The sequence below is a fragment of the Rhinoderma darwinii genome, chromosome 2, assembly GCF_050947455.1.
Source record: "Rhinoderma darwinii isolate aRhiDar2 chromosome 2, aRhiDar2.hap1, whole genome shotgun sequence".
NCBI classification, from domain to species: domain Eukaryota; kingdom Metazoa; phylum Chordata; class Amphibia; order Anura; family Rhinodermatidae; genus Rhinoderma; species Rhinoderma darwinii.
The window spans coordinates 24,496,183-24,519,029 of NC_134688.1; the positions used below are offsets into that span (position 1 = coordinate 24,496,183).

At 43.2% G+C, this 22,847-nt stretch overlaps 1 protein-coding gene across 2 annotated transcripts in view; it reads left to right on the plus strand.

Annotated features, from left to right (window-relative positions):
* The window catches only part of CEP295 (centrosomal protein 295), a 71,250-nt gene extending 57,436 nt beyond the window's left edge, over positions 1-13,814 (plus strand). For both annotated transcript variants that reach the window (XM_075851477.1, XM_075851476.1), the window contains exons 23-29: positions 373-935; positions 1,533-1,670; positions 3,314-3,410; positions 3,530-3,724; positions 5,071-5,179; positions 7,363-7,462; positions 12,335-13,814. In XM_075851477.1, the coding sequence (XP_075707592.1) occupies positions 373-935; positions 1,533-1,670; positions 3,314-3,410; positions 3,530-3,724; positions 5,071-5,179; positions 7,363-7,462; positions 12,335-12,367 (1,235 nt within the window). In that variant the 3' untranslated portion in view covers positions 12,368-13,814. The remainder of the gene's footprint in view (positions 1-372; positions 936-1,532; positions 1,671-3,313; positions 3,411-3,529; positions 3,725-5,070; positions 5,180-7,362; positions 7,463-12,334) is intronic.
* The last annotated feature ends 9,033 nt before the right edge of the window (positions 13,815-22,847 follow it).

Consider the following 22,847-nt stretch of genomic DNA (forward strand, 5'->3'; position numbering starts at 1 on the left):
TTGTCTGGATTCCGTTTGATGTCATGAGCGCTGTTTGGATCCATTTTTTTGAACCTCAGAACTTTGGCTACAATATATCATGTTGATGTATTCAGGCTGATATACCTTGTTGATGTATTCTTTATAAAAAAAAAAAGTTGCATATGAACCTCAGAACCTTTACATATCTCAAATCTTTCTTAATTGAACATTTAATAATTTTTTATTTGGCGACCAAATTATTTTATTCGGCTCCTAAATTTTTCGATTTTAGGAGCCAAAAGAGTGAGATCTACAATTGGCGGTGGGTCTGTGAGCTCTGACCTCACTGCATAATAAATGTGAGCGAATCGACATCTTATGAATTATATATTTTTTATTTTTTTTTTTAAGATTCTTCTGGATCTTTTCTCCCGTTACACCCGGAGTGCACACTTAATGTTAGCTGCCACCAAGAGCCATCCTGTGGAGTTTCCGGTCAAGAACAGGACAAGGAAAATCCTTTGCAGCACGGTGTCTCACTTTCACTTTCCTTCAATGTTTTTCATGAGCATGATGCCGGCCGCAGACCTTTCACTAGCCAAGACTCGTCTACGATCCTGACCAATGGAGCCGGGGAGAGCGGATCTTTCCGTGAACTTCTGGCCACGCAGATGACTGAGAATGATTCTGAATTGTCTGAACATCCAATTTCCGAAAACTTGGAGAGGAACAGTTTGAAAAATATTCCCTTTGAGGAGCTGCCTGCTATATATGAAGATCGACACGGAAAAGTAAACCCCGATCAAGATAACCCTGACAATCGTGAAGATGAAGCTGCTTCAATGTCATCCGATCAGACCCCAAGATCGGAGAACTTGACCCGCACATCTAGCTCAAAATCCTCTCTTCAGTCCTCGTCTAGCTTGACTACAGGGTCTTCTGCTGGGTCTTTGCTAAGCTTCCTCCATACCTGGGTGAGTAAAGTCTATAGTATCCCCTGTTAGTTTCCAGACAAAAACATTTATCACCAATTCACGTGATAGGTGGTAAATGTTAGATCGGTGTGGGTTAGACTGCTGGAACCTCCACAATCACTAGACTGGGGGATGCCATGCCCCCCACGTCCTGACCGTGGTTGGGAGTTGTAATTAGCGGCAGTCACGCATGATTTCTCCATACAACTTTACGGTAGGTGCAGAATTTTTCAGCAGTGCTAAAGGGGTTCAGTCTTTCTATAAAGCCCTGTCTCTAAGGAAATCGGTGGAGGTCTAAACCTGCCCGTACACTTTCGACTGACCACTGTTCCTCCAGACGCCACTGTACACACATACGCTTGGCTCGGCATTTGGCAGCAGCTTATCTCCCGTGGGAACAAAGGATCGGGCATGTTAAAATCCATCGAGAGACCCCCTTACAGTTTAGATACATTTACCTTGTGTGTATGGACAACTTAACCAATGTGATCTTCTCGTGTATCTGAGAAATCCGAAGATCATTTTGACTTTATTTCCCGATATTAATGATCATAATCCTGCAGATAATTTGAGTTTTTGTTTCTGTGTGTTTGTTAGGATTCAGAGTCCATGCGTGGTATCCTGGAAGAACCAGATTTAACTCTAATCAGTCTGAATGACAGTAGCATTGTATGCTCGGAGCCTCAGGTCACCCCGACCTCCATCTCTGATCACCAGGATGAAAGCACATCCCAGGTAAGGACTCTTATGTTTTGTTTTTTTTTGGTTTTTAAAGTGCATTCAAAAACAAAAGTTTTTTCTCATCTGTCAGGTTGCGATCTCTATCTGGGAAAGCAGTTGTGGCGGCAATTATAGCTCCGATATGTGTTGTCATTTGCAGACACTTGGATTCTGTGTAGTAAATTATGCATTGATCCGTCCTCTTCATGAAGAGATCTGCTGTTCTCAGAACATTGAATTCAATGGGTGAAAACCCCTATAGGAGCTGTGATTATGGCCAGAAGAGAGTAAGAGTAGGTTCACCTCTTCTGACATGTCATTAATAGTTTAAAATGAAGGGGGAGCAACACTCGTTCTTGAGGCATCAACGTCTGACTCGTCTCTACGGATTTCCAGTTCTGTTGCTCGAAGTCTCCCATTCACTGCCAGAGGACTGCGTGGGTATTACGGTCCCATTGCAGTGACTAGAATAATTCTATCCGTCTTCTAGTCAGCAGACATAAAGGTAGTGGTCATAGGGCACAGACCTCCACCGATCTCTTCTAACATGTTTCTGTCACGTGTCAGAAGATGTTGTTAAGGTGAACTTTCCCTTTAAGAAACCTCTTCTGAATGGAGTGGTTGGTCAAGTTTATCACATACATAGGACTCGCGGTATTCCTACAGACGGCAAATGTCACGCTACAGTCTCCGGGTAGCCCCAGCTTAAAGAGGCTCTGTCACCAGATTTTGCAACCCCTATCTGCTATTGCAGCAGATCGGCGCTGCAATGGAGATAAGAGTAACGTTTTTATTTTTAAAAAACGAGCAGTTTTGGCCAAGTTATGACCATTTCTGTAGTTATGCAAATGAGGCTTGCAAAAGTCCAAGTGGGTGTGTTTAAAAGTGAAAGTCCAAGTGGGCGTGTATTATGTGCGTACATCGGGGCGTTTTTAATACTTTTACTAGCTGGGCGTTCTGAAGAGAAGTATCATCCACTTCTCTTCAGAACGCCCAGCTTCTGGCAGATCACGCTGTGACGTCACTTCCCCAGGTCCTGCATCGTGTCGGACGAGCGAGGACACATCGGCACCAGAGGCTACAGTTGATTCTGCAGCAGCATCAGCGTTTGCAGGTAAGTCGATGTAGCTACTTACCTGCAAACGCTGATGCTGCTGCAGAATCAACTGTAGCCTCTGGTGCCGGTGTCCTCGCTCGTCTGACACGATGCAGGACCTGTGAGTGACGTCACAGCGTGATCTGCCAGAAGCTGGGAGAAATCTAAAGAGAAGTGGATGATACTTCTCATCAGAGCGCCCAGCTAGTAAAAGTATTAAAAACGCCCCGATGTACACACATAATACACGCCCAGTTGGACTTTTGCAAGCCTCATTTGCATAACTACAAAAATGGTCATAACTTGGCCAAAAATGCTCGTTTTTTAAAAATAAAAACGTTACTGTAATCTACATTGCAGCGCCGATCTGCTGCAATAGCAGATAGGGGCTGCAAAATCTGGTGACAGAGCCTCTTTAAAATTCACTTCAGCGGATGTTAAATTGGACTTTGATGTAAGTTCCACATGTGCACGGCTCATAACCATAGCCGTAGTAAAGGACCCGCAACGTTTCCATGGTGTGCAGTCTATAATATCTGCTTTTTGTTTCTCTAATTGTTAGAACGCATTTCGCCCTCTTGAACCCGAGGTGGATGCTTCAGGCCTTCAAGCACCTGAGCAGTCTTCAGTAGACCTGTCATTATCACGGCACTTTGCAGGTACTTCACCATCTGAGTTACACAGGATTTGGACGATCAGTGTTTTCAGATATGTAGGATTATTTTAAGTGATCTTCTCCTATAACCTGTCTTGCATATATAACTTTATGTTTCTTCAGAAATGAGTCTTGAATTCACATCTACTCCTGGGAATCTCCAAGACGCTTTCCTGAAGAAGAAAAGACATTTCATTGAGACCTCCTCAAAAAGAGTCCAGGAGATTAAGACGAAAGACAGAGTTCCAAAGCAAAAGGCTCCGATCTCTAATCTAAAGGATGTGTCCGCTATCCAGGGCGATCAGCAGCCCCGCTACGGTGAGTTCTTCTACCCCGAGTCAGTTGCTTTGTTTAGACTGGACAACCCCTTTAGTTTTTTGATGGGATGTAGTCATAAGAAATTGATGGCCTATCTTTAGGATTGCCCATCAATATCTGATCGTGGGGGGGGGCCCGGTTTCCTTTAAAAAAACGACCTGCCACTATGAAAGATCTCGTTAAATAAAGACATTGTTCTAATAGTTATACTAGTGGGTACAATGACCCCCCCCCCACTAAACCAACCTAAATTTATAAATGGAAGCGGACTGAATCAATAATATAATAGAATATCATTTTTGTTTTGTGTTTTTTTTTTAAAAGCTAAATTGGGAGTGGGATAATGTGGGGGAGTTTGTGTCTCCCGGTTTCCTTTAAAGGGCAACCTGCCATTGACAGATCTTGCTAAATCAGGACATTGTACTAAAAGTTATACCAGTGGGTACGATGACCCCCAAAGTGCCAAAAAGGAAGGTGGCAGAAAAGAATTCACCTCCTGGTTCTAAAAAGACACACGATCTCGCGCATTACTAAACACCCTGCAGACTGCAAGAAAATGGAAATCAAATAAAAATGAAATTGTTTTGAGTCCGTTCACACGTAACGTAAATACTGTGGATTTTCAGCAAATACTGAGGCTCCGATATTGACGTGCAGAGTTTGATTCCGCAGCATGTCAATTGTATTTGTGTAAACGCTGCTTATTTGTTGGTTTTCCACCATTGAATTCAATGGGAAGTAAAATCTGCAACAAATATCAGTTGTTGCGTCTATTGTGGTGGAATCGCAGCGTTTCCACCGTGAACAAATGCAACCCAGAAATAAAACTGGAAGTGAAATGTCGTCCCAGGAGACCAGCCTGCCAAATGCTGCCGTTTTCCACAGCGGACATTCCGGGCAAAAAACTGCACCATAGTTAAGAGCGGTTTTTCGCCCCGAAATTCCCTGCGGCCACTGGGGCGGATAGGCAGTGTAACTTTACGCAGCGTATCTGGGATGAAGATCGTGAGAACCGAAGTCAAGCATATTGAGCATCTAAAGCGGTGGTTGTCTATAGATCTAGTCCCTGGCTGAACCACTACAGAGAACCAAATTATTGCATCGTTTTAATGGTTAAACAAATGTAACTTTTACTTGATTATCCCTTGTTTTATTTTGACATGCTTACGACCTAGATTATCTATAAAGTATTAGAAATATTTAAAGGAGTGGCCTGAGATGAGAAAATGTGGTCTATTTATTGAAAAAAGAAAAATTCCTCCAGAAACCACATCACTCGGGTCCATGAACTGTCTGGTATTGCAGATCTGTCCCATAGAATGTTTAACAATTGTTCATTTTCTTAGAACTATTCCCTTCTGATGGAGGACAACTGAAAAAAGTGGTTGAGGTCAGAGTGTGTACCCCGGAAGATTGCAGACTTTCTGAGCTAGAGAGACACCAGCGCACTATACGGTAATTATTGAAAATTGGTCTTGAATATTTGATTGTTTTCCTCTTTTAACCTGTTGCATGTTTGCACCATAAAGCTAATCCTGTATAGTACTGCACTGGTTCGGGACCGCTGTACTTTATTAGATGAACTAGAGGACCTACACAGTCAGGCTGTCTGCATTGTGCCCTGAACCACACCGGAGAGCAGACCGTTCCTCTATACTACACCACACAGGAGAACTGACAGATCCTCTATACTACACCACACAGGAGAGCTGACAGATCCTCTATACTACACCACACAGGAAAGCTGACAGATCCTCTATACTACACCACACAGGAGAGCTGACAGATCCTCTATACTACACCCACACAGGAGAGCTGACAGATCCTCTATACTACACCACACAGGAGAGCTGACAGATCCTCTATACTACACCACACAGGAGAGCTGACAGATCCTCTATACTACACCACACAGGAGAGCTGACAGATCCTCTATACTACACCACACAGGAGAGCTGACAGATCCTCTATACTACACCACACAGGAGAGCTGACAGATCCTCTATACTACACCACACAGGAGAGCTGACAGATCCTCTATACTACACCACACAGGAGAGCTGACAGATCCTCTATACTACACCACACAGGAGAGCTGACAGATCCTCTATACTACACCACACAGGAGAGCTGACAGATCCTCTATACTACACCACACAGGAGAGCTGACAGATCCTCTATACTACACCACACAGGAGAGCTGACAGATCCTCTATACTACACCACACAGGAGAGCTGACAGATCCTCTATACTACACCACACAGGAGAGCTGACAGATCCTCTATACTACACCACACAGGAGAGCTGACAGATCCTCTATACTACACCCACACAGGAGAGCTGACAGATCCTCTATACTACACCACACAGAAGGGCTGATGGCTAATCTATACTACACCACACAGGAGGGCTGACAACCCCTCTACTACACCACACAGGAGAGCTGACAGATCCTCTATACTACACCACACAGGAGAGCTGACCGCTCCTCTATACCACACCACACAGGAGAGCTGACCGCTCCTCTATACCACACCACACAGGAGAGCTGACCGCTCCTCTATACCACACCACACAGGAGAGCTGACCGCTCCTCTATACCACACCACACAGGAGAGCTGACCGCACCTCTATACCACACCACACAGGAGAGCTGACCGCTCCTCTATACCACACCACACAGGAGAGCTGACAGCTCCTCTATACCACACCACACAGGAGAGCTGACAGCTCCTCTATACCACACCACACAGGAGAGCTGACAGCTCCTCTATACCACACCACACAGGAGAGCTGACAGCTCCTCTATACCACACCACACAGGAGAGCTGACAGCTCCTCTATACCACACCACACAGGAGAGCTGACAGCTCCTCTATACCACACCACACAGGAGAGCTGACAGCTCCTCTATACCACACCACACAGGAGAGCTGACAGCTCCTCTATACCACACCACACAGGAGGGCTGACAACCCCTCTACTACACCACACAGGAGGGCTGACAACCCCTCTACTACACCACACAGGAGGGCTGACAACCCCTCTACTACACCACACAGGAGGGCTGACAACCCCTCTACTACACCACACAGGAGGGCTGACAACCCCTCTACTACACCACACAGGAGGGCTGACAACCCCTCTACTACACCACACAGGAGGGCTGACAACCCCTCTACTACACCACACAGGAGGGCTGACAACCCCTCTACTACACCACACAGGAGGGCTGACAACCCCTCTACTACACCACACAGGAGAGCTGACAACCCCTCTACTACACCACACAGGAGAGCTGACAACCCCTCTACTACACCACACAGGAGAGCTGACAACCCCTCTACTACACCACACAGGAGAGCTGACAACCCCTCTACACTACACCACACGGGAGAGCTGACGGCTCCTCTACACTACACCACACGGGAGAGCTGACGGATCCTGTTTACTACATCTAACATAAAGAATACAGAGACTGAAGCTGCAGTGTAGGGGTTTGTCTACTTTTGAAAGCCCCTTTGCCACTACCACTTCAGCGAACATTTAGATAATAGAGCATGGAAATCTAAATCTATAATACTAGTTCATATTCTATGTTCTGTGTAATTATTTTCTCCGTGTGGCTCCTCTCCAGGCTATATAATCAGCTTGATGAAGTTAAAACAAGGAGAGAAGAGAAGATGCGGCATGAAAACTATGCAAAGAACCGTGAAAAGGCAAAAGAGTTTAAGAAGGTAAGGACTGTATTAAGAACAGCATATTTAACCCCTTAATGACCAGCCTATTTTGGACCTTAATGACCAAACTATTTTTTACGTTTTTCAATCGTCGCATTCCAAGAGCTATAACCTTTTTATTTTTGCGTCGACATAGCTGTATAAGGTCTTGTTTTTTGCGGGACAAGTTGTACTTTTTAATAGCACCATTTTTAGGTACATATTATTTATTGATTAACTTTTATTAACTTTTTTTTGGGGGGGAATAGAAAAAAATCTGAAATTTCGCCACTTTTTTGCGTCCTAAATCTATGCCGTTTACCGTGTGGTATAAATAACACTAACTTTATTCAGCGGGTTGTTACGATTGCAACGATACCAAATTTGTATAGTTCTTGTATGTTTTACTACTTTTACACCGTAAAAACGCTTTTTTTTCTAAATTATTTGTTTTTGTGTCTCTATATTTGAAGAGCCGTAACGTTTTTATTTATTCGCCGATGCGGTTGTGAGGGCTTTTTTTTTTGCGGGACGACTTGTAGTTTTTATTGGTACCATTTTGGAGTAGGTGCGACTTTTTGATCACTTTTTATCACATTTTTTTAAAGTCCGTATTCACAGAAAACAGCAATTTTTCCTTAGTTTTTTATTAATTTTTTTACGGCGTTCACCGTGCGGGTTAAATAATGTAATAGATTTATAGTCGGGGTCGTTACGGACGCGGTGATACCAAATATGTGTAACTTTTTAACTTTATTTTGTTAATAGTAAAGCAGTTTGTAAGAGGAAAAGCTGGGTTTTTCACTTTTTTTCACCTTTTTTTTAAAATTAACTTTATTAAACTTTTTTTTCACTTTTTTACTAGTCCCGCTAGGGGACTAAAATATGCGATTCTGTGATCGCTATTATAATACACTGCAATACTTTTGTATTGCAGTGTATTACTGCCTGTCTGTTTAACACGGACAGGCATCTGCTAGGTCATGCCTGCGGCATGATCTAGCAGGCATTCACTCCAGGCAGACCTGGGGGCCTTTATTAGGCCCCCGGCTGCCATTAGAGACACAGACACTCGGCGATCGTATCGCCTGGTGTCGGTGGGAGAGAGAGGGAGCTCCCTCCCTCTCTCCAAAACCACTCAGATGCGGTGCTCGCTATTGAGCACCGCATCTGAGGGGTTAAACGTGTGAGATCGATACTAATATCGATCTCACACGGCAGAGCAGGGACGCTCCCAGCCCTCAGCTACCTCTAGCAGCTGAGAGCAGGGAGATTTGACAGCTCCCTGCTCTGTTTACTTATCCTGATGCCGCGACGTAAAAAGTCTATGGCATCGGAATAAGGCCCGTTGGTGACCGACGTAGAAACACGATGGGCCGGTCACTAACGGGTTAAAGCAATGTGGGATGTACAGTGAAGGAAATAAGTATTTGATCCCTTGCTGATGTTGTACGTTTGCCCGATGTCAATGCCATGAACAGTCTAGAATTTTTAGGCTAGGTTAATTTTACCAGTGAGAGATAGATTATATAAAAAAAAACAGAAAATCACATTGTCACAATTATATATATTTATTTGCATTGTGCACAGAGAAATAAGTATTTGATCCCCTACCAACCATTAAGAGTTCAGCCTCCTCCAGACCAGTTACACGCTCCAAATCAACTTGGTGCCTGCATTATAGACAACTCTTACATGGTCACCTGTATAAAAGACTCCTGTCCACAGACTCAATTAATCAGTCTGACTCTAACCTCTACAACATGGGCAAGACCAAAGAGCTTTCTAAGGATGTCAGGGACAAGATCATAGACCTGCACAAGGCTGGAATGGGCTACAAAACCATAAGTAAGACGCTGGGTGAGAAGGAGACAACTGTTGGTGCAATAGTAAGAAAATGGAAGACATACAAAATGACTGTCAATCGACATCGATCTGGGGCTCCATGCAAAATCTCACCTCGTGGGGTATCCTTGATCCTGAGGAAGGTGAGAGCTCAGCCGAAAACTACCCAGGGGGAACTTGTTAATGATCTCAAGGCAGCTGGGACCACAGTCACCAAGAAAACCATTGGTAACACATTACGCCGTAATGGATTAAAATCCTGCAGTGCCCGCAAGGTCCCCCTTCTCAAGAAGGCACATGTACAGGCCCGTCTGAAGTTTGCCAATGAACATCTGGATGATTCTGAGAGTGATTGGGAGAAGGTGCTGTGGTCAGATGAGACTAAAATTGAGCTCTTAGGCATTAACTCAACTCGCCGTGTTTGGAGGAAGAGAAATGCTGCCTATGACCCAAAGAACAACGTGCCCACTGTCAAGCATGGAGGTGGAAACATGTTTTGGGGGTGTTTCTCTGCTAAGGGCACAGGACTACTTCACCGCATCAATGGGAGAATGGATGGAGCCATGTACCGTCAAATCCTGAGTGACAATGGCTCGTGGCTGGGTCTTCCAGCACGACAATGACCCAAAACATACAGCCAAGGCAACAAAGGAGTAGCTCAAAAAGAAGCACATTAAGGTCATGGAGTGGCCTAGCCAGTCTCCAGACCATAATCCCATCAAACTTATGGAGGGAGCTGAAGATCCGAGTTGCCAAGCGACAGCCTCGAAATCTTAATGATTTACAGATGATCTGCAAAGAGGAGTGGGCCAAAATGCCATCTAACATGTGTGCAAACCTCATCATCCACTACAAAAAACGTCTGACTGCTGTGCGTGCCAACAAGGGTTTTGCCACCAAGTATTAAGTCTTGTTTGCCAAAGGGATCAAATACTTATTTCTCTGTGCACAATGCAAATACATATATATAATTTTGACTATGTGATTTTCTGTTTTTTTTTTTTATATAATCTATCTCTCACTGGTAAAATTAACCTAGCCTAAAAATTCTAGACTGTTCATGTCTTTGACAGTGGGCAAACTTACAAAATCAGCAAGGGATCAAATACTTATTTCCTTCACTGTACGTGCTAACCTTGATGACGACATCATACTGCTTTAGGCCCCATGCACACGAATGTAAAAACGCCCATAATTACGGCCCATAGACTTCTATTGGCCACGGGTACATTCCTGTTTGCTTTCGGGAAGGTGCCCGTGCCGTGTTAAAATCTAGAACATGTCCTATTTTTTTTTTATTTTACGGGCCGTGCTAATATACTTTATAATGTTAGCACGGCCCGTAAAAACGGACGGCTGAACGTGGCATGAGGCCTTAGGATTTAACCCCTTCCTGCACTATGTGGAAATGTAGGTCATCAGCAAGAGGTGATTCCTGCAAGATTCCTTACCTGTATGTCAGGGTGACCGCATAAGCTGCGCCCGTGCAATGACAAGCGGGAGTGTGTCTGCGATTAACTCTCACTCTCATTTATGGCCTGGATACAAAAAAAAACACTGATCTTGTATACTGGTCTCTGCAAGTTCTCTTAAGATATAAAATATATGTAATGCGATTGTTCAAATCTTGCCTATTAACCCTTGGAGATGCAGCCATTTTTCGGATTTTCATTTTATTTTATTTTTTTATTTTTTCTCACTGACATAGCCGTATGAGGACTTGTTTTTTGTGGGACAAGTTGTAATTTTTTTACTGCATTATTTAGTGTGCCGTATAATGTACTGGGAAACTGAAAGGGGTGGAATGGGGAAAAAACTGCAAATCCTTGTTTTATGTTTTTTTTTTATTTATTTTTTGCTTTTATAAAGAAGACTTTTGTTAAAATAGTTTTCTCACTTTCTGAGAGCCATAACTTCTTTTTTTTTTTTTTCTAGTCGATTGAGCCTTTTTGAGGGCTTGCTTTTTGCGCGACGAGCTGTAGTTGTATTGGTACCATTTTGGGGTACATGCAACATTTTGATCAGTCTTTATTAAAAAAAAATTGGGGTGCTAAGTTGACAAAAAAAACAACAATTTGGGTGTTTTTAAATGTATTTTTATTTTTTTACGGTGTTCACCGAGCGGGTTAAATGATATTATAGTGTAATCGTTCTGACTTATGGACGCCGCGATACCAGTTATGTATACTTTTTTTTTTTCCATAAACCTTACTTATGGGAGAGTATGCGAAAATGTGTGTTTTTTTTTGTTTTTTAGTTTTTTTTTAACTTCATTTTTTACATTTAAAAAAAACTTTATTTAACCATTTGGATCGCTTGCATGACATACGGCAATACTATTGTATTGCAGTATATCGCTATACTGACAGTGTCCTTTTGAAGTCTTCATAGGAGTACAAAGATAGCAGACCTGGGGTCCTTCATTAGGCCCCCAGGCTGCCATAACAACCATCGCATTGTTAGGGGGTCCTATGGCTTGTCAGGAGGGGCCGCCCCCTATATCTTAACAGCTTAAATGCTGCAGTCGCTATTGACGGTGGCATTTAAGTAGTTACTTGTGGAATTGAAGTGACGGTTGCACTGGGGTGTCAGCTGTCAAGTACGTGACATGTCGCCAAGGGGTTAAAGGAACACTCCAGGCAAAACTGATCTACAATGTTCTGCCTGGTCATGTTCGGCCACCTCAAACCTTGCACTAAAGAGAACCCCTGTGTCATGAAAAGCCCCCTCAGGCCCTAAACGAGGCATGACACTGTGCATTATGATGTCTGGAGAGTTCCTTTTAAAGTTGACTGCCCTTTTATTTCCATAGAGAGAAAAATGGCTAAGAAGTTGTCACTGCCCCGTGTGGTTTTCTTTCTCCTCGGTCTCTCTCTCTGCCTGTGACACCAGACCACAATACAACCACTGATGCTCACAATAGAGGCGGGGTTGTGACAACTTCTTGGTCAGCCAGTCCTGATCACCAAGAGAATTGCGGTCATAATTTCCTGAGTTTAGTCCTAAAACCTCTGCAATAATTTGGTAAATGTTCTTTGTTTGCAGAAAACTTTGGAAAAGTTGAGAGCAAAACGATGAAAACTTCTTGTAAAGAACTGATGAAGACTGAGAAAATGTGAGAAGAATTGTGATGCCCTCCTTATGTGGAGCGCCCTCTCCTGGCATCCAAGTGCACTTTATGTTAATTTATATATATTTTTTTAGTTACATGCAGCATTTTCTGGTTACTGAAGGGGTTCTTCTATTTTTTAGAGGGGTTCTGTCATTTCATAAAACTCCGCCACATGCAGGAATCAGGATGGGATGTAACGTTCTGGTATAATATCGTATTCTGATTCTCCCTCCGCTCATCCATCACAGGGCTCGTACTGGTGGAGTAGAAAGTGTTCTCCTCTTATAGGCAGAAGTGCGTCATCTAAAGCGCAGGTGCTTCTGCACATAGGAGGACATAGTTTACAAAATTGCACCCCTTCTCTTTTCATACCTTTTATGAGGCAGTATTTTATGAAAGTGTAGAAGCCGCCCCCCCCCCCCTTGATAAGTCATAGTTTCACATCAGTGGAGGTCCGGAAGTTACAGAAGCCTATGAGCAAGAAAAATAATTTCTGTATTGCTGGCCCCCGTATACGTACATACTTGGTTTGGCAGAGCCTGTGTGTGTGTTTTAATAAGGATACAGCCTTCCTGATCATTGTGCAGATGGATAGCACTACTGTCCCCTGTTGAGGGAAACCTTAGATTGGAAAACCTTTAAAGGTCCACATTTGCAACAATTTATTATTCTTATTTTTATTTTAAATTGCTCCAATGCATCTACAAAAATAAAACCTGACGTAACTATGCAAATAGTCTCGATTAAAATGCTGTCATTTTGTTTCTACAGCTCCTATGCAGATCTATGTGACTACATGGTAACAGACCACAAACAAGCTACTACCAAATACGTTCGCAAAAAGCAGGGGCCAGATGGAAGGGACTATGGCTGCAGGATCAGACTACGCAGGGTGTGTTTGTAGTCTGTAACCATGGAGATACATAGGTCTGCATAGAAGCTGTAGTCACAAAACGATATAAGACTTTGCAAAGTTGCTTAATTTTAAATTTTAGATGCATAAATCTCATCCACTTTGCTGCTACTGTAAACGCTGCAGAATTTCCGCAGCGTTTATGCTGTGCGGGATCCCGGCCGTACTCTGGATTTCCCTGAAGGACAGGCATTGCTAGGACGCGTTCATTCAGGACATAAGTGGATATTTCACATTCTGGACCCTCCAATTTTTGTATCTTCTGACAAGGTCATAATGTCACATTGGTGGAGTACCTCTTTCCTGAGCATATAACACGCCGACCCCACTAATTCTCTCCTAGAGAATTAGATCAGAACCAAACAAATCTGTCGCGTGTAATGTTTCTTTATAAAAGCGTTAATGTATTTTATGTAAAGATGTTTATGTAATGGGATTATCTTATTTATGGAGTGTACAGACTCGGTTAAACCAAAATGTAGTTTTTTGTTTTTTTTTAATTCCCATTTTAATAAATTGTTTTGTATAACTAATGCTGCATTCTGTTGTTCATAATGAAGTTTACAACTTTTCTTCATTATATTTAGGCCACTTCTTACACATGGCTGTAATTACAATACCTGGACCTCCTGCGGTTGAACTAAGGCCTCGGGTATTGTGGGTGTAATATGGCCATGTAAAAGTGGCTTTATGCTGATACTGTACTATGTCTAAGCACGCTGCACCGATCCTATTTGAGCACGAGTCCCTGGGTGTGCTGCACGAGTCCCTGGGTGTGCTGCACGAGTCCCTGGGTGTGCTGCACGAGTCCCTGGGTGTGCTGCACGAGTCCCTGGGTGTGCTGCACGAGTCCCTGGGTGTGCTGCACGCTCAAGCACTGGACTCTGGAGTGATGAATCACGTCACACTATCTGGGGTCTGATGGAGGAATCTGGGTTTGGCAGATGCCAGGAGAACGCTACCTACCGGAATACATAATGCCTGCTGTAACATTTTGGTGGAGAAGGGATAATGGTCTGTTTTTTTTTTTTTTCATGGGTTCAGTCTCAAACTTCCAGGGAAAAGTAATGTTCGTCTTTAAAACATCCAAACATTTTATACAATTGTTGCTTCCACCGCCAATATATGTGTTTATGCTGCACCTTTGCTAAGAGAATATCAAATCTCCCTGAAGATCTGCTGCGAGTGCAGTGAAACGCATAGGAGAGTTGCTGAGACTGCTGATGTGAGGGACATAGGAGGTTGAGATTCGGTATCCAGAGGTACTGGGGTCGCCCTTTTTGGGGCAGATGCACCGACATAGTACCGGTAGGGCTCAGAAAAATAGTGTGAGAAGAGGTGCCAACAAATGCAGCAGCCTGTAATGAGTCAGACCAAGTGACCACTGGACCGAGAACAATCAAATCTCCAATATTAGTGTTTTGGGGGTTTTTTTTGTACCAAGAATTATTTTTAAAAATTAGAATGAATATGAATATATATATATATATATATATATATATATATATATATATATATATATATATATATATATATAAATATGTATTTCATTTTTTTGATTGGCATCTTCGAAAAAAAAAAAAAGCGACTTGTTTTTTCTGGCTGTAGTGTCCGCCTCTGATCTCCCATTGAAATCAATGGGAGGCAGCAAAAAACCTGCGACAATCACGTCTGAGCATTTTGCCTGTGGTCACTGCATTAGCTTAAAGGAACAGTGTCATGGCAAATAATTTTTTTATATGTTAAAGATGTTAGTGCTTTAATAAAAACGTTTATATTCATTTGTGTGTTTGTGTTTTACTGTTTCTTATTTTTACACTTTTTCTTCCCTATGGGGGCTGCCATTTTTTGTTCCATTTCTGTGTGTGTCGATTAACGACACACACAGACATGGAGTACGGCAGCCACAGTCCCATAGGGACTGTGAACGGCTCCCGTCCCATTCACGTCCGTGTACGGCGTCTGTGTGGGAACTGCGCATGCGCCGCTCCCACACAGTCCTATTCGAAATTGGCGCCGTCCGGCGCCATTTTCCTGTGGACCGGAAGTCGCGGCCGGACAGTAATATTACTACTTCCGGTCGCGGCTTCCGGACTTGTGCACATGGAACAGCGGCAGCAAAGGGAGCGGACGGGCCGGAGGGAGCCGCGGCGGCAGGAGCAGGTAAGAGATTTCAATGTATGTTAGTGTTTGTGTGTGTTTACTACTGTATGTAAACCTACTACACTGTGGGTTACCTCAAAAAATGGCGACACACAGTGTAGGAGGTTAAACCTTTCAAACCCCTCGTTTATCCCGGCACTAGCCAGGATAAAGGAGGGGGGGATGCTGAGAGCTCACTAGAGCGAGAGCTTGTAACCCAATGTTGCAATGCTGCAATTTTGGGAACTAGCTCCATCTAGTGACCAAAAATGGGTAGTATTATAAATTAGAAAAAATTTATAATATTTCCTGACTCGCGAAAAAAATAAAAAAAATTTGAACAATGTTTAATCACCCACACACTAAATGTTTACATTTTTTAAAAAAAACATGTTTTTCGGCCAACACCATGCCTTTAAATAGCTTCAGGTGAAAAACACACAAAAAAGCTTAGTCTGATTTTTTTTTTTTCTGCCTGCATAAAACTCAGTGTGAACAGGGCCTTAGTAGCGTGTATTCACACATTGCACGTTTGATGCATTTTTCCTGTTAGAAGTATTATCTGGGAAGTTAACATTTTTACAGGCTTTTAGTAGGGGCTACAATTGAAATAAATAAAAAAAAATAAACTTACCTATCCTTGCCCCCGGCGATCCAGTGCAGACTCTGGCGGCAATCCCTGTGGTTGTTTACATGAATGTAGTGGATCTGTCGGCCTCCTAAGATGTTCTGTGTAAGTGCAGCATATTATGCAGATGAGTCTTGGATGGACCAAAAAGTATTGTACAGCTTAATAATAACTAACAAAAAATACAGCGGACTCCTGGTACCCCCCCCCCCCCACCCCCTTAATTGATAGTATTTTATTTATGAAGACTATATTCTATTTGAACAAATCTCATCCACACGCTGTGTAAATGATCAGCGGAAAAACGGCTCAACATTTGACCTGCGATGTGTTTTTATTATTCCGCAGCATGTCAATTGTATTTGCGTAATCGCTGTCTTTTTGTTTCTGATTTTACCCATTGATTCCAATGGGGAGGTAAAACCCGCAACAAATGGCAGGAGTTGCAATTTATTTTTGTGGTGGAAATGCTGCGATTCCACCGCAAAAGTCGCAACTCGGAAAGATAACAAAAACATACCCAGAATTTTGTGCTTCCAGACTGGCCACCTGGAATGATGTTTTTATGAAATGTCATCCCAGGAGGCCGGTCTGCACGGCGTCAGAGGGCAAGTATGCACAATTCGGTGCGGTTTTTCGGCCACAATTTCCTGCGGCCGTCTGGGGCAGGTGCCCTGTGTGAATATAGCCTTAGACTAATCTGTTCACTAATAAAAGTTGTCGAGGATCAGAGATTTTACCGGGCGGAAAAAAAACAAACCTGCAGACACCAGGTAGTGTATAATGGAATCTAAGGCTATGTTCACACTGAGTTTTTTGCAGGTGGAATTTCTGCCTCAAAATTGAGGGCTGCGGGCATAAAACGCCACAAAATAAGCTTTCTCTGCCTCCCATTGAAGTCAATGGGAGGTCAGAGGCGTAAATGCCCGAAGATAGGGCATGTCCCTTCTTTCTCCCGCGAGGCGGTTTTACCGCTCGCGGGAGAAAACCGCCTCCCATTGAAATCAATGGGAGGCATTTTAGGGCTGGTTTTGACTCGTTTTGCGGCGCGGTTTCCACGTCAAAAAACTCAGTGTGAGCGTAGCCTAAGGGATGTTCCACAGTTCCTGTTTATAATACAAGGTATAATGGAATATTATGTAGTCATTCAACGACACATGTTTTAATTGGTGGTAAACATCCGGATTTTGTCACATAAAGAAAAGTAACATATACAGTAGTGTTCAAAAAAAATATCAGTTTAAAAAAGCAAAGCGCAAAATCATTATAATAACTTTTATTTGCCTAAATCCTACACATTCAATTCCACAACAAGAACAATGTTTCTCCAGTTTGTGTTAATCCTTTACAGAAAGTAAAGAAAAGGGAATATTCGGCTGTTCAGAATAATAGTAGTGCCGGTATTTTTCTTTAAAACTTCATGTATAAACTGAAAAAAATGTTTAAGATTTCACTTTCCTGAACTAATATTTAATGGCGTCACCATTGTTTCTGAGAATTGCTGGACATCGGTGTTGCATGGAGTCGACCAACTTCTGGCCCCTCTAAACAGGTGTCCAGTCCAGGATAATTGGATGACATTCCACAGTTCTTCTGCATTTTTGGGTTTTGCCTCATAATCTGCATTCTTGATGTCACCCCACAAATTCTCTATGGGATTGAGGTCAGGGGGATTGGGCTGCCACTCCATTACCTCAATGCTGTTTGTCTGTAACCAAGATTGCTGTGTTTTGGTTCATTGTCGTGTTGAAACACACATTTCAAGGGCATTTCTTCTTCGGCATAGGGCAACATGATCTGAAGTATTTTGATATCTTCAAACTGATCCATGATTCCTTGTATGCGATAAATAGGCCCAACACCAGGTATGAGAAATATATCATCAGCAGTCATCTCCATCCTCCTTCAACAGCCTAGCAGCACCATGCTTTACTGTCTTCAAGGTGTACGGAGGCTTGAATTCCGTGCTTGAGGGTCGTCTGATATACTGTCTGCAGCCACGGTCAGGGTATGTTCACACGGCCAAATTTCAGACGTATACGAGGCGTATTATGCCTCGTTTTACGTCTGAAAATACGGCTCCAATACGTCGGCAAACATCTGCCCATTCATTTGAATGGGTTTGCCGACGTACTGTGCAGACGACCTGTTATTTACGCGTCGTCGTTTGACAGCTGTCAAACGACGTGTAAAAATACAGCCTCGTCAAAAGAAGTGCAGGACACTTCTTTGGACGTTTTTGGAGCTGTTTTCTCATAGACTCCAATGAAAACAGCTCCAAAAACGGACGTAAAAAACGCCGCGAAAAATGCGAGTTGGTAAAAAAAACGTCTGAAAAGCAGGGTCTGTTTTCCCTTGAAAACAGCTCTGGATTTTCAGACGTTTTTGTTGACTACGTGTGAACATACCCTCAGAGTAACTTCCTTTTCCCTGTTATTTCACACCGAATAGCCACCTCTGTAAATTGGAAACTGCATGCATGGAAGAAATATACCAGGCAGACAAGTTGGTACACATCCTCCCTCAGTGAAGCAGGAAGTAAGATTAAACTTTATTGAACAAAGAGGTACAAATCTCCCTAGAGATGTGGGACGTGCTTAAGCCCTATTGGCTCTATTCAGCTGTGAGTTCATCTGTACACTCCTCTTGCATTCCAGGGGAGGTGTTCCTCACACAGGCCCCATTTTGTTACATTCGAGTTCTTTGTGGAATATACTGACATAAAGTAATAATGTTTTTGCAAGCAATATACAGGCTAATGATCCCTAACAGTCCCCCCTAAAAATATTATTACTCTATCCCTGAGTCTTGCCTAGCAACCTACTACTGACCACTCAAACCAGGGGGGTAGGGGTTTTGGATTTCTTCACCAGCTTGAGACGAGCTACGCCTTATGAGTAACCCCCCTTTGTACCTGGACTTCCAAGGTTTCGGAGTGGTCCTAACTTTCCATATTCTCAGGATACAGGATGTATATGGTGATAGTCCTTCTTTGGAAGAGACCCTTTTGCAGTGCCATCCATGTTGGCCTTCCTTCTGGCTTAACTGCAGTGGGGGAGATCAGGAGGACCTGGTATGGACCCTTGAATCTGGCTTCTAAGCTCCTCGAGGGCCTTCTTTACTGTTAAACCTACTAATATTGGCAATAATCCAAACTTCTCCTCCACGGCACTTGTATTGGTCATAAGGCTGGGTTCACACGAGCACATTAACGTCCGTAATGGACGGACGTATTTCGGGCAGAAGTCCCGGACCGAACTCAGTGCAGGGAGCCGGGCTCCTAGCATCATAGTTATGTACGATGCTAGGAGTCCCTGCCTCGCTGCAGGACAACTGTCCCGTACTGTAATCATGTTTTCAGTACGGGACAGTAGTTCCACGGAGAGGCAGGGACTCCTAGCGTCGTACAGAACTACGATGCTAGGAGCCCGGCTCCCTGCACTGAGTTCGGTCCGGGACTTCCGGCCGAAATACGTCCGTCCATTACGGACGTTAATGTGCTCGTGTGAACTCAGCCTAATTGTCGCACTGTCACTTACTGTCCTAATGGGACTTTTACCCCTGCAGATATAACAGGTCCTGGGCAGCATCTTCCCCAAACCTAAAGACACCCGGGTAATATAACCTCCGGGCTCTCATTGCTGCCATGTACTTCTTACATATGAGTGACAACAACCAGTGACCTTCACCTCATAACTCCACATAAAACTCCTCAGATTGTAATTTGCAGCACCGTGGCATATTTACACACATTATAATTATAAACCTCAGACAATATAAACAATAGGGCCTCAATTAATAATATAATGCTATCACCAATCTCATGCTATCACCCTCAGGTTTTGGGTCCCATCAGTTCATTGCAAGTCCTGTACGTCGTCGTCGTCTTCTGTCTTCTGGAGTCAGACTGTACAGTGGTGTCCAATGGGGGATTTATTATTATCCTCCACCTGGTCACTTATTAAAACACTTGATACTGTTGACTGATTCACTCAGGTCTTTGGTCTTTACTTTGATCTTTGCTGATGTCATCAGGATTTGGTTTGGTCCTTCTCATCTGTCAGAACCGTCTCTTTTAATATACGTCACCGGGCTGTACATAGCACCTCATGCTGTGAGCCTGGGGTGAGATCCCACGTAGACGGAGTAGTGGAGTTTTATTGTGACTACCACAAACCCTCCGCCTCTCTCCTCTTTCTCTGGCAAGTTACTTGTCTGCATGGCTGCTTAGAATTGTGACACTGCCGTCAGTTCATGACAAACGCGTTGTACTGGCTCAGGCTGCCACATCTCAGTGATGGAGTTCATCATATTAAAAGTCTTCTAGTTCATGTTTACTGGCACTTGCTGGGGACCCCCAACCCTTGTCAATTTTTAAAATATATACTAATCTGGTGATAACATCATCCGCATACACTATAAACGTTGTTCTAAGTACATACAGTAACAAGGACAGGCCCTTAAACGACATCAAACAAACACCTTTATGTAAGAAAAACTTCTCTGTTCCACTGGACAGGGCACCTAGAAGACGTGTAATTACTGGGTACATTGTATTTGCACTTGGTATTACACTTTTCAGCAGGATTTGTACCTCGATCTCAGCTGATTACCTGGAACATCTCCTATTCACAGAAATATACACGGATTCCACATGTTTATCTGACAAGTGTCTCAAACTAATTTTTCTCCCCCCTACTCTCGTTTGTTTTACCTGGGAAGGCTTCTCAAGGTCTCTTCTCTTTGTGGGAGCCGGGTATGATAAGGTTGGCACCGGCCTGCCAAGACTGTTCTGTAGGCAAATCAAACAGCTCTAACAGAATTTACCAGCATCAGTTGTAAAACCTGGGACATACCAATTAGATCTTACCACATCGATCCTTGCAGTCTTGGGGCATATGTGAGGTTATACACCCTCAATGCAAGTGCCATCAAGAGTGCCTTGGGTGCTACCGGTTTACCTTCCTTTATCTGTCCACATTCTGGAAGAATCTAGTTCTCACGCCTTCCGCTCCCAGTTGGACACTTCCTGTGGAGAACAATCTTTTCATCGCATAATCAGTAATTGATCTTAGGCTTTATTCAGACGAACGGGAATTACATCCGTGCAACGCGTGTGATTTTCACGCGCGGTGCACGGACCTATATTAGTCTATGGGGCCGTGCGGACATGTGCGTGATTTTTACTCAGCGTGAATCCGCTGAAAAAAAAGTCACGACATGTCCATTCTTTGTGCATTTTGCGCGAATCACGCACCCATTGAAGTCAATGGGTGCGTTAAAACCATACATGCCGCACGGAAGTACTTCCGTGGGACAAGCGTGATTCGCGCAACAGCAGTGAAAAGGATGAATGAAAACAGAAAAGCACCACATGCTTTTCTGTTTACAAACATCCAAATGGAGTGTCATAATGATGGCGGATGCGTGAAAAGCACACAGCCGCGCATCATATGCTGCTGCCACACGGAGCTGTTAAGTGGCTTTTGCGCAGGCTCGTGTAAATCCAGCCTAAATCAGATAATTAGTTTGAAGAAAAACATTAACAAATAACATCTTTACATTAAACGTTCACACTGGGCAGTAACTAAACCTGATACATACAAACTGATTCTTCTCTTTTTTATATATATATATATATATATCTATATACACATATACACTGCACAGAATTCTCTGCTCTAAAGTTTTCCTTTCACAACAAAAATATTTTCAAATGGGAATCTACTTGCACTGAGAAGTTATCATTTACACAAACATAATACTGATGCATGCCTCCAATAGTCCAATGCTAAGGCTGATCCAGAACTTTACATAAAATTTAACCTGAGTATTCAATATTCCCACAACACTTTCTGAATATCGTTATTAAACAAACTAACTTTGGAATAACATCTGGAGAACTGCTGACATCTTATCATTGTACAAACACCAGTTCAATACTTGGGATAACACTGTTCCCCTGTCACTACACACAACGTCTGCAGTGGGGAAGATACCGGCCGGGCTTCAGGCCCCCCTGAGAACAGGTCTACACACACGAGCACATTGTCATACACTTCTACCTCGGGTAGTTGTATGTTCTGCAGTCGCTGGGATGGGTAATCTGGCCGGGCTGCACTTTTCACAGGTACCTTTGCTGTTTTACCTATGTCAGGCCGTGCGCACATCATGCCGTGCGCACATCATGCCGTGCACACATCATGCCGGCTGCTACAAACCTAGTGGTGGCATTATTGTATCCAGGGACAAGCCAATTTACTGACACCTGGCTGCACATACTCTTGTTGTCAGTTCCGTCATCTCTTGCTCTCTCAATTGGCTTACCCGATGATCCAATAAAGTTCCAACTACCAATGGGCCCATAATTGTGGGCGATGCCAAAAGCGTACCTAGAGTCAGTGTAAATGTCAGCCGTCTTACCTTCTGCCCGGTTACAGTCTCAGCTAGCACCTCCAGCTCCGCTCCTTGAGATGAACAAGAAGGTGAGAGTGGTTTCTGGATGATTTACCTGGTGCCTCGTATTCTGTCTTGCACATACTGTATGAAATATTTCTACATTACAAATTTACATTAAAAACCCATGTCACATATAGATAGAACATCTCAAAGGGGTGGTGTCTTCATTCTCTAAAATAAAAACAAATGTTATATACTTCTCCACACTCATCTGATAATCCAGAACACTTTTGAGAATCTCACTTTTATCAGGTTTTGTAAATACTTGATTAATACAAAAACAAATAAAGATTACTAAAATCTT